The sequence below is a fragment of the Oryctolagus cuniculus genome, chromosome 1, assembly GCF_964237555.1.
Source record: "Oryctolagus cuniculus chromosome 1, mOryCun1.1, whole genome shotgun sequence".
In the NCBI taxonomy this organism is placed as follows: domain Eukaryota; kingdom Metazoa; phylum Chordata; class Mammalia; order Lagomorpha; family Leporidae; genus Oryctolagus; species Oryctolagus cuniculus.
Window position 1 is genome coordinate 220,556,154 of NC_091432.1, and position 17,335 is coordinate 220,573,488.

The 17,335-nt window shown below is 40.7% G+C and overlaps 1 protein-coding gene across 9 annotated transcripts in view; it reads right to left on the reverse strand.

The window, feature by feature from the left end:
- The window catches only part of ASTN2 (astrotactin 2), a 1,032,549-nt gene that overhangs the window by 582,607 nt on the left and 432,607 nt on the right, over positions 1-17,335 (reverse strand). For all 9 annotated transcript variants that reach the window (XM_070066427.1, XM_070066421.1, XM_070066416.1 and 6 more), the window contains one exon: positions 5,616-5,783. In XM_070066427.1, the coding sequence (XP_069922528.1) occupies positions 5,616-5,783 (168 nt within the window). The remainder of the gene's footprint in view (positions 1-5,615; positions 5,784-17,335) is intronic.

Consider the following 17,335-nt stretch of genomic DNA (forward strand, 5'->3'; position numbering starts at 1 on the left):
TTTCCATGCCTGAAATACTCTGATGGGCTTTTCAGCCAGATCTGTGTGCCTTAAGGGCTGATTCTGAGGCCAGAGTGCTGTTTAGGACATCTGCCATTCTATGGGTCTGCTGTGTATCTCACTTCCCATGTTGGATCGTTCTCTCCCTTTTTTATTCTATCAGCTAGTATTTTCAGACACTATTCTTGTTTATGTGATCCCTTTGGTTCTTAGTCCTATCATTATGATCAATTGTGAACAGAAATTGATCTCTGGGACTAGTGAGATGGCATTGGTACATGCCACCTTGATGGGATTGAATTGGAATCCCCTGGTATGTTTCTAACTCTACCGTTTGAGGTAAGTCAGCTTGAGCATGTCCCGAATTGCACATGCTGCTTTCTGAAGAAAATAAACTCTGATTTTGTAGCACTTATCAATTTTCTTGATGTAGACATTCTCAACAAATCTAAGCAAATCTCCAGGCTATCAACATGACATCTCTGAACAAAGAGTTGCAAAGAAGTGCTAAGAGTCAACTCTGTGGAGTCTACAGTTGGCTTCTGCACATCATGATTACAATTCCATAGTCATTCTAGTGGGTGGTACTAATGGCTGGAGTCCCTGGAAAAATGTACCTGAGCTGGGCTATGGCATGCATCCAAGAAAATTTGGCTAGGTGCATCCAAGCACCAAGGCTATTACATATTATTCAGCTGCAGCATCTTTACCACTTCCTTCCTCTATGACTGTTTCTTTGGAGGAATGATCCTTCCTAGAAGTCCACATCCAGAAAAGCTTTAAGACATGATGGCTAATATCTGACTCCATGATTTTATCCAGCCTTATGCATTTCTCACCCAGAAGGAGATGCTTCTTTAAGGGATGCTAAGCCACCCTTGACAGAAAACCAGAGCCATGCAAGTCTTAGGGTTTCCTTTTTCCAAGACTTCACACAAATTCTAATTCCTATGGAAGGCAATGGACTATCCAAAATGGTCAATTACATGTCCAAAGGCAGCTAGATGTGTCCTAAACCAGAGGGACAGATATGGAGGGCAGTTTCCTTATTTCATTGTCCAGTGTATTCTTTTTTTTTTTTTTTTTGACAGGCAGAGTGGACAGTGAGAGAGAGAGAGACAGAGAGAAAGGTCTTCCTTTACCGTTGGTTCACCCTCCAATGGCCACCGCGGCTGGCTCGCTGCGGCAGGCGCACCGCGCTGATCCAAAGCCAGGAGCCAGGTGCTTCTCCTGGTCTCCCATGGGGTGCAGGGCCCAAGCACTTGGGCCATCCTCCACTGTACTCCCTGGCCACAGCAGAGAGCTGGCCTGGAAGAGGGGCAACCAGGACAGAATCCGGTGCCCTGACCGGGACTAGAACCCGGTGTGCCGGTGCCGCAAGGCGGAGGATTAGCCTATTGAGTCGCGGCGCCGGCCCAGTGTATTCTTATCAAATCCTTTCTTGGTTCTCAAGTCTTTAGGCCTTTGCTGTTCTATGATCTCTCTTCATCCTACCTTTCCCACCTCAATCCACCTCCTGTCTAACACATTCTCCAGATGCCAGCCCGACTACCTTGCCCTGGTTTCCATGATCATTCTAAACTTTATTCCTCTTTGTGTAAAAAAAATCCAGTTTGTCTCTGCTAAAGCACCTTCATCATACTCCACACCAATTCTACAAGGCTAAGCTAATAGGTCATCTTCTTCTTGATGTATCTCCTGAAATTCCCATTCTACAATATGTTTCTCCCTGTTCTCCAAGTAAAAGGTACTTGGTGAACACATTATTCTTGATGTACTACACTGTTTTTTATAATGGTTATATAGGAGCAAATAATGGTTATGTAGGGGTTTTTCTATCCCTTTGAGAATGTAAAATCCATGAAGACAAGAATATTGTCCAATTTGTGAGTTCACATAGCACTCAACGCACAGACTTATGAGATGTGGAATTAGGAAAATCTTTCTTGAATTGAATCTAATGAATTGAACTAAATTTTACAAAGTGGGCCTGAGTTAAGTCTCATGAAAATATATTTATGGATCTCAGGTTACCATTTCTAATTCTCACCTGTAGGCAGCCCATCCATTTATATCTTGCATGACTTATAAGCTATTTTGCTGAGCTTTGAATCGAGAAAGATATAAGGATAAGTTGGAAACAATACCTGGTTTTTAGGAACCAAGAATACCTGGTTTTAGCAGGGAAGACAGATTTTCAAACACTAATTCAAGTTTTTAAACTGTATTTTATTTCATAGAGGACTCTCATGATTCTGTAGAAGCCATTCACTGTCTGGAGAAGAAATGATATGCATTTAAGTGGGTGGAATTTTGGAAGTTAGTGATTAAAGGGTAGAAGGCATTTCAGGTAAAGAAAGGAACTTGAACTCCACTCACAATAAGAGACTTTGCAAGGAGTGTTTAGGGGACATTTTTGAGGATGAGAGCATGGGAATGCAAAGAGGGATACATTCGGGGATGTGGTACAATGGATAGATGAGACCAAAGTGTATTAGAGCTCAAATGACTGGACAATTTTTATTACCAAATTTCTCTTGAGCTGAAAAACATGTATTCTATGTATTCTGAATTTTTATGTAAGTAGATAGGGAGGAAGAAACCAGAATTAGTATATTAAATTATTTCAACAGCATTGAGAAGGAAAATTGCCTTTTTCCTTCCTCTTTTCATTATTCTCTGTCTACTAATTATATGTCAGGCATTATTCTGAGTTTTAAAGACAGAAAGATGAAAGATACACACATTTTGAATCTCTATCATCAGCCTCCAACAAAGTCTATAGTCTGAAGATGGATCCAGACAAGAAAAGAACCATGATTCTGCAGAAGGACAAGAACTGTGACATATGGGAGCACTGAAGTCTATGACAGCAGAGAGGAGGACACTTAATCAGATTGGGGATGGGAAAGGAGGAGGCCAAGAGGGAAAGCAGATAGAAGGAAGGTTGTTTGTGTTGAATGCAAAGGAAATAAAAAAAGAAACCCTTGGTTTCCAAGAAAAAGACATTTCAAGAGGAGGAAAATACCCATTAAGGGGTGGAGGCATAAGAGCATGGTGCCTTCAGGGAACCACATGGGGTTGGTGTATGTAGATGCCAGGACACAGAACAAATAGAGGCTGATGCTGAAGTGATAGAAGTGAACATGCTCATGTCAAAATATTTAAGTCAACCAATTCAGCAGCTGAGCCCTTCACTGTGAGTATAGAACATAGGAAGACTATTTAGAGGTAGTATGTTTAGAGTCTCAAAGCAACAAGGGCATCTCTTGAATAAGAAGCATCAACAAGAACTGACATCTTGTTAGAAATGTAGAACTTTAGGTGCCCCTCCTAAGACCTACTGAGACTTGAAAAGCACTAGCTTAGAGTTTGGGTTCCTACATTTAAATCTGGGCTTTTCATCTGCCAACTGTGTGACCTATGTCCTGTTACTTTTCTATCCTGGGCATCAAATTCCTCAGCAAAAAGTTGAGGAGGTGGATCTAGGGAGTTCTAGCGACATTTCTAGCTCCAAGTATGTGAGTGAGTGAGTGAGTGAGTGTGTGTGTGTATATACAATTATAAGATATTTGCAGAAAAGCAGACTGTTTTCTAAACTGGCTAACATATTTACTCCATGGAAATGCACTGTTAGAATTCTGTGGCTAATGGAGAAGATAACCAGAAACCAGAAACCTGTGCCTTAAAGCATATCAGCATGGAAACCAGAAGGTCCGGCCCCTCAGGCACTCACCTCTTGCCTAGTTTGGGCTTCACAGAGGAGGCCAAAGTAGGGGCACCCTTCTGCTCCTATCCACCAATGGTCTTGTTTCCTTGTCAAGGAAATAAAAAGAAAAAGGGATAACCTACGAGACCAAATCTAGAGACACATGATTCCATAACTTCTTACTTGGCTGCTGGATGATAATAATGTTAAGTCAGGAGTTGGAAAAAACTGCAAGTGAAAGGTACTGGTTAGGGTGACTTAAGGCCTAAAAGAAAAAGAAGCTTAAGTTATATTGTCAATGGTACAAAGAGCTGCATTGCATTTTCCAACTAGCTTCCCCAGTAGGCCTGGGTAAATCTTGCCAAAATGTGTCTGAACAGACTCCCAACTAAAAGATAACAGAGAATATTGGTCATAAAGCCAAATCTTGGCCTGACCCTGCAGAGACACAGGAGCCAGACTACAGAAGCCATCTCTTTACTTCTGGACTTGTGCCCTTCTGAGGAGTGGAGGAGTCCTTGAGCAGGAAAAGCAGACTCTTAAATGGGGCACAGCACAGGGCACAGAGACCACTGCCCTCTGAACAGAGACTGCTGTTATAGTATCCATGTGATGAGTCTTCCAGGCAAGCCAAGCAAACAGTTGTGAATGGAGAGAGAGATGAAGTTCCACAGAAAATATGCCAATAAAAATTGTAGAGAGGCATGAAGCATAGGGAGTAAGGTGATCAGGAGTCTAATTCTAGCTTGGCTTCTAACATTCTTGTGACTTTGACAAGTCCTTTCCTTTCTCTGACTCCAATTTCCCTCTTTGTGGACAGTAAGATCTACCACTTACTGGGCACCAACTATAAATAAGGTACTGTCCATTTGATGAGTATTTAGTACAAGTAAAATGCCACCTAGATGCTGTTGACTTACACATTTCTATCTCAGGTTAAGACTTCTCTGAATTTGACTTAATATATCTACAGTGAATTCTTATAACTTTATATTGCCTTGGAATCCATTTTGAATATGTTTAAAATTTCTACACAGAGTCAGGGTTGAGTCACCCTTGATGTAGTTTCTAGTTCTACACTTGCTTTCAGTTCCTTAGTATGCTCTGGCTTGATATGAACATCTTCCTGTAATGAGAACAACACTGAAAATGTACTTACTAGGCATTCAAAGTAGAACATCACCCCTAAATGGCCCAAGTCAGAGATAAGAACTCAGAGACTAAGTTCTCCTTAGATTATTGGCTTCCTTGCTTGTCTGAAGCCCAGCTCATTCCTCCAATAGGATGTAAGATTCAACAGGTAGAGATTTTATGTATTTTCCTTATTGTCATGTCGTTGATACCAAAAAAGTGTACCTTGCACCTCAAGCAATACTAGTTGAATGAATGAACAAAAATAAGCTAGGAGGTTTCCATTTAATCCATTATCTCACTTAATCCTAGCAACAGAATTGTGGGTTGGGTGCTACTGTCATCCTCTGGCACTCACAGATGGGTAGTTTCTTGATAAAGAACACCCTGCTGATCTGAACTCAGGGATGTCTGATGATATTTAGACAGTCTGCTTTGATGGAATCAGGCTAGATGTTTTCTGAAGTTTTTTGTAACTCGGAGATTCTGTGGTTCTTTGGGAATTCACTCCCTTGCCAGGCAATGGCAGTACAGAATTCAAGCATCGACTGGACCGATGGACATTTACCACAAGCTCCTTTATGCCAATGTCTCAGAATCTATGGTCTTGTCTCTCTCTTACTCTCCCTCTCTCTGTAACTCTTTCAAATAAATAAATAAAAATCTAAAGGAAAAAAAAGAATCCATGGTGTTTTAGGTGGAAGAAATGGAGAACCTCCTCTATCCCATACTTTGTTTCCCTGTTCCTAGTCCCTCCTTGCCCCCCATGGCTCACCAGTTTCAGGGTCGCAGAGCTGCTCACAAGCATCTGTTGTCCTCTGTCCACAGAGGTCCCTCACCCATGGGGAGGTGGCGTTAATCTGGTAATACAGGGATAGCTTGGCCGGGTTTAACCAGTCGGAGATGTCCAGGTAGCTCCCTTCGCTTACCACGAAGCTGCTCCCTATGGTGAACAGAGAGAAAGACAGTTATTTTTTCTCAATGTTGGGGTCATGCTGCTGGTGCTGCTGGTGCTGCAGGAACAGAGAACTGCATGCAAGCCCCCCCCCCACCAACACTCCTCTGGTCATCTGATCTGACTTGTCTACAAGCATTAACAGAGCTCTTACAATGTACCCGTCTTAGCGTCCAAAGCCAGAGTTCCAGCTAGTAATTAACAGTATGTTCTTAGAATTGAGGGGAACATATATGTTCAAATTCTGAATCTTTCCTTACTAACCATTGTTTGTGGGCATGTCACTCATTACCTTTGAGCCTTGTCAGTTATTTGTAGATGATACTATTAATGGGACCTGCCTTATGAAATTTTTGTGGGAATGAAATGATTAATATAGATAAAATGTTTAGCCAAAGCTTAATTATTCCAGTAAATAATGGTTAAATATTAGATTTCAAATAATTAGATTTTAAACAATTGCCACCGATACATCCCTTCTGGAATAAGGATCACTAACACCCACAGGAGCCAGGTGGGTGATATCAACAGGAGAGTCTGGCTGAGCCTAAGGGAAAAAGCATACAGTTCTCCTGACCAAGATTATATTCTATTTTGTTTTTTAATTCTGGGACAAAAGAGATAGAGAGAAACACACACACAGAGCAAGAGAGAGTTTTCAAAATCTCTAGCACTTCTATTGAAAAATGCAGCACTTGCACAATGAAAAATGCTTTGATATTGAGAGGTAATGGAGTAAGTGAGGTTTGAGATCAAATGGACTCCGAAGTTTCCATCAGAATGGAACAGCTGTGACCCAGTCCCAGCCATCTCTTGTCATGGTAGGACTGAAGGAAAGTGGTAACGGGTCAGATTCACTTTAGGGGAAGTTAAAATTTATTTTTATTTTAGTCAATCAATTTTTCAGTGATGGCTTAAATTTGTTCTTGAAAGTATTTGTAGGCCAAAGAATAGGTTCTAGTTTTGCAGCATTTGCTTTGAAACATTCCTCCTTAGTCTGTTTGTCTACATGGATAACATGTGTGTGTGTATATATATATATATATATATACCAAGTATTAATATATTATAGTCATGTATAATATTACATATATATATATTCACACGTGCATATGCTCATACACATCTACATGCACAGTCCTGAGGGAGGCATGAAACAAAAATACATTCTGAATGGCTGCATGTGGGTAGTAAATGGTGAGTATATGCAGGTAGCACTAAAGCAAGTAAAGGTAGAATTTCATAGGGGTAAATAATGTGAGTCCAAACAGGACTAGGATTTACAAAGCTGAACTTGGAGAAGGGTTCTAGATTCATGGCAGACCTAGGAACCTTAGTCACAGAAGTCTTTAAATTGTGAATCAAGGGTTGGGTATTTGGTTAAGATGCTGCTTTGGACAACTGCATTCCCTCTCTGAATGCCTGGACTTGAATCCTGGCTCTGTTCCCAATTCCAGCTTCCTGCTAATGTACACCCTGGGAGGTAGCGGGTGATTGCCCAAGTAATTGGGTCCCTGCTTCCCATGTGGAAGACCCAGATTATGTTTACAAGTTTCAGCTTTGGTTTGGCCCAGTCACAGCTTTTGCAGTCATTTGGAGAATGAACCCATGGATGGGAGATTTTCTTTCTTTTTCTCTTTCTTTTTCACTTTTTTTCTGTCTCCTTCTCTCTACCTACCTTTGAAATTATAAAAAAAAAATCAATAATGCATTATGTTTTTCATTTCACATGAATCAGTTTCTCTTCTAGTGTCTGCCTCTCTTACTAGCAACTAAAAATTCTTTCTTTATATGTAATTAAATTCCTCAAAGGGGGAACCAGTTAATAAGCATAATCATATGAGTTTGGCAGAGACCTCTGTGACTCTATCAGTCACATCAGTCTCTGCTGGCTCAGGTCTCCAGCTGTGGTTCAATGGGCAATAGCAAGGAGGTGGTATCCCATTAGAGTATACGTGTATGCCTGAGCATCTAAGATGATGGGTGAAGAAGTTTTTGTAAGTGCATGACAGGCAATGATTATTTTCTGTTACTCATACAACTATTATACTTTCTATAATCATTTACAAGAGGATCCCAAGTAAAATTACAGTGGGCAGCATGGTGATTGGTGTGGATGAAATGGGTGTCTATGTAAAACAGAAGGAGTAGATAGCACCAGGCTCTGAGGTAAGGGAATGACCACATTTAAAGTTAGCCTTGAAGTCCTTGGCAGCTACAGAAAAAAAAGGAAAGAGTCTGTTGGATTCCATATTTCAAATTTCTGGCAGGAGAGGATATGCAAATCTATCTGCAAAGCCATATTTCTCCCCCTGGAACTAAGCCCAAGCAGAAACATGTCACATGGGTCCTTGAGCAAGGCACTGAACATCAGTATCGACTACAGATTTTTCTTTTAAAAAGCACAGTCATGCTGTTTAAATGGATAATTCTTGTATTTATTCTCACTAGAGACTGAGGAATGGATATTGAATTGTGTCCCAGGGCTGAGTTTGGTTAATCCCACTTCTGCAGAAAAGCTACACAGTGCAGTAATCAAGAGAATATAAGGGGCAAGAGAGCAGTCCAGATCCTCACTCTGTTACTTACTAGCTCTGTTAACTTGGGCAAGAAAACAAACTTTCAGTTATCTCATATGGACAGAGTGGATACTTATGCTTTCTTCATAGGACTGATACAAAGAGTAAAATGGACAATGCATTTGTCTTAGGTCAGGGTTACCAGAAAACAAGCTCAAAGTTAGAGACCGGCATGAAGGAGGTTTAGGGGTACACTTTAGTAAGAGTTGGCCAGAGCAGAGGGGGAGGTTGCATCAAAGCTCTCAACTGATCCTGCAAGGAGCTATGGATTTGAAATGGTCCTTTAGAATTGCTCCAAATGAAGATAATTGTATCAGGCCTTTGTGCTCCCACATTTACTACTCATAAGCAATGGGCTATCCCTGGATCCCTGGGGAAGGGACATAAATTTGATTAAAGTGGTCCCTCTCAGTGGATAACATTTCTCCAAGAAGGCCTCAGCTAAGAGAAATCAACCACCAACATTCCTGGCAGCTGGGTGAATGAGTGTTTCATTTCTAATTAGAGGTTGGGGTGAAAAACCACAATACTCACTTTAGTGTATGAAGTCCTGAGAATGCTTTGAAATCTCAACACATAAGGGCTATTTGACTATTATTTGGATTTCTTACACACTTGGAAGCTTTGATTGCAGCCCTAGTAAGCAAATATTTGTCATTTCTGAGAAATGTGAGTCTCCCTGGAAAAGAATGGCTTGAAAGTAGATGCAAGAGAGTGACTAATGAATATCTGCAACATTTATATGTTGAAAACTAATTCCCAATGTGATGGTATCTGGAGGTCCAGCCTTGGGAAGGTGTTTAGGATATGAGAGTGGCCCCTCATGAATAGATTAGTATCATTATAAAAGAGACTCCATAAAGTTCCAACATCATTTCTGATACGTGAAGGCACAGTGAAACTGAAAAATTTGTCACCACTCGTCCAGCCCTGTAGAAGATGCTTAAGGATGTGCTACACACAGAAACACAGAAACATAGTAGTTTCTACAGAAGAAGGTAAAGGAAGGATATCTCCCAGGAAAAGTACAAAGGAAATCCAAATTAAAAAATAGGAATATTTATGGAAAAAGGCAGGGCAAAGTCATTACTTATCAATAGTCACTGTGAATGTAAATGTCCTCAACTCACCAGTTAAAAGATACAGACTGACTGGAGCCGGCGCCGTGGCTCAATAGGCTAATCCTCCACCTTGCGGCGCCGGCACACCGGGTTCTAGTCCCGGTCGGGGCACCGGATTCTGTCCCGGTTGCCCCTCTTCCAGGCCAGCTCTCTGCTATGGCCAGGGAGTGCAGTGGAGGATGGCCCAGGTGCTTGGGCCCTGCACCCCATGGGAGACCAGGAAAAGCACCTGGCTCCTGGCTCCTGCCATCGGATCAGCGCGGTGCGCCGGCTGCAGCGGTGGCCATTGGAGGGTGAACCAACGGCAAAGGAAGACCTTTCTCTCTGTGTCTCTCTCTCACTGTCCACTCTGCCTATCAAAAAAAAAAAAAAAAAAAGATACAGACTGACTGAATGGGTCAAAAAACAAAACCCATCTATTTGCTGCCTACAAGAAACACATCTCACCAAAAAATGCATGCAGACTAAAAGTGAAAGGATAGAAAAATATATTCCATGCTAACAGAAACCAAAAAGGGCTGGTATAGCCATCCTAATATCAGACAAAATAGAGTCCAAAACAAAAACTGTTAAAATACAAAGAAGGACACAATGTAATGATTACAGGATCAATTCAACAGGAAGATGTAACTATCAAAAATGTATATGCATCTAATTAAAAGGCACTTGACTATTTAAAAAAAAGTTAAGGAATTTAAAAGGAGATATAGACTCAAATACAATAGTAATGAGGGATTTCAATACCCCACTTTCAGCAATGGACAGATCAACCAGACAGAAAATCAGCAAGCAAACATCAGAGTTAATTGATAATATAGACCAAATGAACCTAACAGACATTTACAGAACTTTGCATCTTACAGTTGCAGAATACACATTCATCTAATCTGTGCATCATGGATCCTTCTCTAGGATTGACCACATGCTAAGCCATGAAACAGGTCTCAACAAATTCAAAGAAAAACCTGAAATCATACCATACATCTTCTAGGATAAAAATGCAATGAAGGTGGAAATCAGAAACTCAGGAGACTGAACAACATGCTCCTGAATGAACAGTGGGTCACAGAAGAAATCAAAAGAAAAATCAAAAAAAATTCTGGAAACAAATGAAGACAACAATACAACATATCAAAATGTATGGGATATAGCAAAAGCAGTATTAAGAAGAAAGTTTATAGCATTTGGTGCCTACATCAATAAATTGGAAAGGCACCAAATAAGTGAGCTTTCAATGCATCTCAAGGGTCTAGAAAAACAACAGCAAACCAAACTTGAAACTAGTAGGATAAAAAAATAATTAAAATTAGAGAAGAAATCAACAAAATTGAATTAAAAACAATACAAAAGATCAAAAAGAAGAGCTGGTTTTTTTGAAAAAATAAACAAAATTGACACACCATTGGCCCAACTAACCAAAAAGGGAAAGAAGACCAAAATCATTAAAATTAGAGATGAAAAAGGAAATGTAACAATAGACACCACAGAAATAAAAAGAATCATCATCAATCACTACATAGAGCTGTGTGCCAACAAACTGGGAAACCTGGAAGAAATGGACAGATTCTGGGACACATGCAACCTGCCTAAATTGATCCATGAAGACACAGAAAACCTAAACAGACCCATAACCCAGATGGAAATTGAGTCAGTAATAAAGACCCTTCCAATGGGAAAAAAAAAAAAAAAAAGCCCAGGACAAGTTGGCTTCACTGCTGAATTCAGCAAATGAATTCACCGCTGAATTCTACCAGACATTTAAAGAACCTACTCTAATTCTTCTGCAGTTATTCAGAACAATTGAAAGGGAAGGAATCCTCCCAAATTCTTTCTATGAAGCCAGCATCACCTTAATTCCTAAACTCAGAAATACTCAACAGAGAAAGAGAAGTACAAACCAATTTCCCTGATGAACACAGACACAAAAATCCCCAACAAAATTCTGGCCAATAGAATGTAAGAACACATCAGAAAGATCATACACCTGGATGAAGTGGAATCTATCCCTGGTATGCAAGGATGGTTCAACATTTACAAATCAATCAATGTGATACATCACATCAACAAACTGAAGAATAAAAACCATAGGATTACCTCAATAGATACAGAGAAAGCATTTGCTAAAATACAATACCCATTCATGATTAAAACTCTAAGCAAATTTCAAAAGAGGAAATCCAAATGGCCAACAGACACATGAATAAATGTGGATCACTTGCCATTGGGGAAATGCAAATCAAAACCTCAATGAGGTTTCACCTCACCCCAATTAGAATGCCTTTCATACAGAAATCAACAAACAACAAATGCTGGTGAGGATGTGGGGAAAAAGGTACCCTAACCCACTGTTGGTGGGAATGTAAACTGGTATAACTACTGTGGAAGTCAATTTGGAGATACCTCAGAAATCTGAATGCAGACTTACTATATGACCCAGCCATCCCACTCCTGGGAATTTACCCAAGGGAAATGAAATCAGCAAATAAAAGAGTTATCTGTAGCCTCATGTTTATTGCATCTCAATTCATGATAGCTAAGACATGGAATCAACTTAGATGTCAATCAACTGAAAAATGGATAAAGAAATCATGGGATGTATACTCTATGGTATACTATACAGCAGTAAAAATGAAATCTGGTCATTTGCAACGAAATGGATGGACTGGAAAGCATCATGCTGAGTGAAATAAACCAGTCTGAAAGGGATACCATATATCCTCCTTGATCTGTGATAACTAATAGGGCACCTAAAAGGAAATCTGTAGAAGTGAAATTGACACTTTGAGAAGCAGTGACTTGAACAGCTCTTGACTTGACTGTCGATTAACAGGTTGTTTTTTTCCTTAGTGGAGAATAGGACTGTGAATGGGAAAGGAGAAGAAGGCGGGGTGGGAGTGAGGGTGGGAAGGTGGGTATGGTCAGAAGAATCACTATATTCCTAAAGTTGTACTTATTAAATTTGTTCTTTAAATAAAAGATTCATTTGAAAAAAAAATTTCAGCCTCCAGAATGGAGGAATAGACTGACCAGTATACCTTTCATTGCTCTAGGGGGTCTTGTGAATCAGAGCTTTGGTTGGGTTCTTTCTATGGCTGTTTCATTTCTCTAGTAGTCTGTGAATTCGTCTTTTGTGTATTTCATGTAGAGTTGCAGTGCCTTTACTTTTCCTGATGGACTGTGGTTTCCTACAGGGAGGAGTTCATGATTCATTAATCCTTACCAACCTAGCTCTCAGTAAAATGCCTGATAAATACTAGGAGTTGAGTGAATGTCAAGTGTATTAATGAAATCCAAGTTCCATGAGACTGTGAAGCAGGAATGCCTCCTTGTTGATCTAACAGTGAATTTTTTTTTCACCCTGAGAACAAGAAGATGTCTGGCCCTTTATACTCTTCCTAGTTTCAGTCCCAAACTTGACTTTCACTATGGTGTATCTGAGCACTCTTTTATCCCACATCCTTGTGAGGTGGATTACGAAAGAAGCAACTCAGTATAAAAGAGCAAGAACAGGATGAAGAGAGATGCCTTAACAGATGGCCAAAGTAAATGAATTTATGTCAAATGTGTTCTCTTAACCAATATTTATGAAACTTTTCCCTGTATAAGAAAATGGAGATGGATAAGTGGCTGAATCCATGTAGAAAATTACACATGAAACAGAGATCAAATGTGTGAACACAGAATGCATTAAGAATTGCCTAGAAGGGATAGATCTTTGTGAAAATTAAGAGTGGGAATAGGAGAGGGTGGAAGAAGAGGGAGGAGAGCATTGGCTGGAGGTAGGACAGGTTGGCAAATATCACTATGTTCCTAAGCCTGTATATATGAAATATGTGAAATTTGTATACATTAAATAAAATTTTTAAAAATAAATTTAAAAAAAGAATTGCCTAGAAAGCATAGACATTGGGCCAGTGCTGCGGCTCAATAGGCTAATCCTCCGCCTTGCGGCGCTGGCACACCAGGTTCTAGTCCCAGTCGGGGCACCAGATTCTGTCTAGGTTGCCCCTCTTCCAGGCAAGCTTTCTGCTGTGGCCAGGGAGTGCAGTGGAGGATGGCCCAAGTGCTTGGGCCCTGCACCCGCATGGGAGACCAGGAGAAGCACCTGGCTCCTGGCTTCGGATCAGTGTAGTGCGCCAGCTGCAGCATGCCGGCAGCGGCAGCCATTGGAGGGTGAACCAATGGCCAAAGGAAGACCTTTCTCTCTGTCTCTCTCACTGTCCACTCTGTCTGTCAAAAAATAAAAAAAAAGAAAGCATAGACATTGCCTTTGGATATAAGGAGATTAAAAAAGGGAGCTCAGAGAGGAAGTGTGAAGAATTGGCCTTTAAGTAAGATTTTGAAGGATGAAGGAGAAGAAACTAGGCAAAGGTAGAGGTGAATGAGCATAGCATGCTGGAATATCTCATCCAGAGTATATAGGAACACTGCAAGGCATTTACTCCTTGAGGCTGATTCTAGACGTGGCTGATACATTTTTTTTTTAATTTCCCTACTGTATTTGAGCTATTCCACTCAACTAGTATCTCTTCTCATACATGCTGTGTCTCAGATTCATTTATTCATTTAGATACTACTATGTGCCAAGCTCTACCCCAGACAATGGTAGAATACAATATACTAGGTCTCTACTGAAAATATATGGTGCAGCAAAGATATGGTAGATATCTTAGATATGGTATTCTCAGGCAAAGCATGAGTGTCTCTCTACACTTTTCTTTAATATTATCCCATCTAGATTGTGTACTTTTTAAAAATTTAAAAAATATTTATTGGAAGGCAGAAAGATACAAAGATAGACAGAAGATCTTCCATCCACTGATCCACACACTAAATTCCAGCAATAGTTGTGGCTGGACAAGGCCAATGCTGGGAGCTCAAAACTCAATTCTTGTCTCCTATGTGGGTGGGAGAGACCAAAGTACTTGAGCCATCACCCACTATCTCCCAGGGTGTACATTAGCACAAAGCTTGAATTGGAATTCGTACCAAGACTAAAATCCAGACATTCCAATATAGAATGCAGGTATCTCAAGCAGTATCTCAACTGCTGTACCAAATGCCAACTCTAAGACTGTGCATTTAAAAATATTGACTTCAGAGAGAGAGAGAGAGAGAGAGAGAAAGCAAGAGAGAGCACACAAGTACACCACAATTCACTAGTTTACTCCACAAGTGCCTGAAATAACCATGTTGAAGCCAAGAGCCAGTAACTCAATTCAGGTCTCCCATGTCAGTGACAATAACATAAGCTATCACCATTGACTTCCAGGGCCTGCATTAGTAGGAAGCTGGAGCTAGGAGCAAGAGCTGGGAATCAAACCAGATGTGGGATATTGGAACCCCAAGTGGTATCTTTAATTATGCCAAACACCTGCCCCAACATTGTGTATGTTTCAAAATTTTTAACTTATTTGAGAGTTAGAGAGAGAGAACAAGCAAACACAAGTAAATACACAAGAGCTTCCATCTACTGATTTATTCCTCACATGCCCACAAGAGTCAGGAACAGACTAGAGATGAAGCCAGGAGCCTGGAACTCAATCCAGGTCTTTCAAGTGGGTGAGGGGAACTCAATGACCTGAGTTATCACTGGTGCCTCCCAGAGTTTGCATTAGCAGGAAGATGAAATTAGGAGCTATAGCTGGAAATGAAATCCAGGAATTCCCAAGAGGATCACTGGCATCTTAACCAGTATCTTCACTGCTAGACTAAGTGCTCAACCTTAAAAATGCATTTCCTGATAGCAAAGACCATGCTTCAGGCATCTGTACAATCACCATATTTCTTAGGGTATAATTGGGGTTCAGAAGATGTCAGGGTGTGGCAGTGTGTGGTGAAGGAGAGAGAGCATGAGTGAGTGAGTGTGGATGCTATTAAACCACAGTGTCAACCAGCTCGCTCTGAATAAATGCTGGCATTTATTTGGGAATAAAAACTACTAACAAAAGAATAAACATGCATTATTCTATTCATCCCATATTTCTTTAGTTTTTGCCTGGACACTTGTTTTATTTTCTTGGCTTTGTATTAAAAATGCTCCCCCTTTTTTTCTGAGCACTAAGATTCCTCTTTATACCCACATAGATCTCCCCAGAGAGCAATGACTCTGAAAGGAATCTCTGCCAAAATCTCAACTTCAAAATGTCATGTTTCCTTATTTTTGAATATATATATGTACATATGTGTATATATATATATATATGTTTCTCCCACTGGATTATGGGAATATACATCATCTAATTAGCCAAATGGATTTTCAGTTCAGCCCAATCATTTCCTTATCTAGCATCTGAAGCCTGGTATTGCTCAGGGGACTCGCATGGGCACAGAGGTCCTCATTAACTCTGATCTTCAATTACATTGATTATAAGCCTGCTTCTGTAATTGTGCTGCATAGATCAGGGGTGAGCTGGGGAGCTCAGGCCACTCTGTAATGTTCTCTGAAAACCCAGAGGCACATCAGCCCCCAAAGAAACAGAAAGCTACAGACGAGAACTAAAAATACCACGGAAGGAGGTATCAGCAGACAAAATTGCCTGGAGAGCCAGACAGCAGCTGCAAATCCCTTTCATTGCACCTCCACTCATGAGGCAGACCTCTGAGAACCATGGAGAGACATTTTCAAAAGGCTATGGCCACTGTGGTGAGTGGCGAGCAGAGGAATGAGTGACTTTATGGCTGAAAGACAGTCTTCAAGAATGAAGAACAAGGACTATTTTGGCCAAAAGTATTCTGTTTTCTTTTATCCCCCTTGCTAGGAGTGTAAAATAATTCAAGGTCTCTCATTTTATGCTTCCTCATGTGTACCACGGATCCTATCTGTCTGGGTTTTGGACCTGGGAGAAATGTCTTTCCTGGACATAGAGTAGAAAACGAACTCTACAAGGAAGCAGAAATGAGGATCACCCAGTCTCAGTCTAATAGACCCATGAAGAGTGTATCCACTCCACCTTTGCCCCTGTCCCCAGAGCCCCAAGCCCTTGATCATATTCCACTACCTACTAATGAGTGACCAAATTGCAAAGCTGGAGTTGAAAAGCGTGAGGGGTTATTGGAGTAGGAAGATATACATTGGACAGCTAGAAGCAATGTCTCTGGAAGGAGCCAAGGGCTCGTTATGGTGTGGTGGTTTTCATACAAGAGTTTCAGAGAGTTATCAGCTGCTCATCTCTTTATCTTCACCACTTGATATCCCCTTCCAGCTCTCTTAACTTCTACCATTTTCTCTTACCCATTTCCTTGGAACAACTTAAACTCACCACATTCCTCTGTTTGGTGTCTGCCTGTTAATGGCTGGTTTGTGCTCTGCCCCACCCATCAAATTCATAGGTGGCCGTCTTAACCACCAGGTGCTCAGAAGTGACAGGATTTGGAAACAGGGTGTTTAGTGAGGTCACTGGGATGAGCCCCAATCCCAAATGAGTGCTATTTTCCTAAGAGGAGATTAGGACAGAGACACACACAGAGGAAAGATCATGTGACGGAACAGGGAGAAGGTGATCATCTGTACACCAAGGAGGCCGGCCTCAGAAGAACCAACCCTGGTGATACCTTGATCTTCTAACCTGAAGAACTGTGAGGAAATACATTACTGTTACTTAGGTCATTCAGTCTGGGTTTTATTTAGACTGTCCTAGCAAGTTAATACACCATCTCTGTCTCACTTGACAAATATTCTTTAAACATGCCATTTTCTCCATTTATTAACTTTTATTTTGTGTCAGGGACCTCTATGGATTACTCCTCAGGAGAAAGTTTTCAAGTGTATGAAGGAAAGGGAATAGTACTACAAAGAGAACCAGTAGGTACAATACAGTTCCATCCATGGATGCCTTGG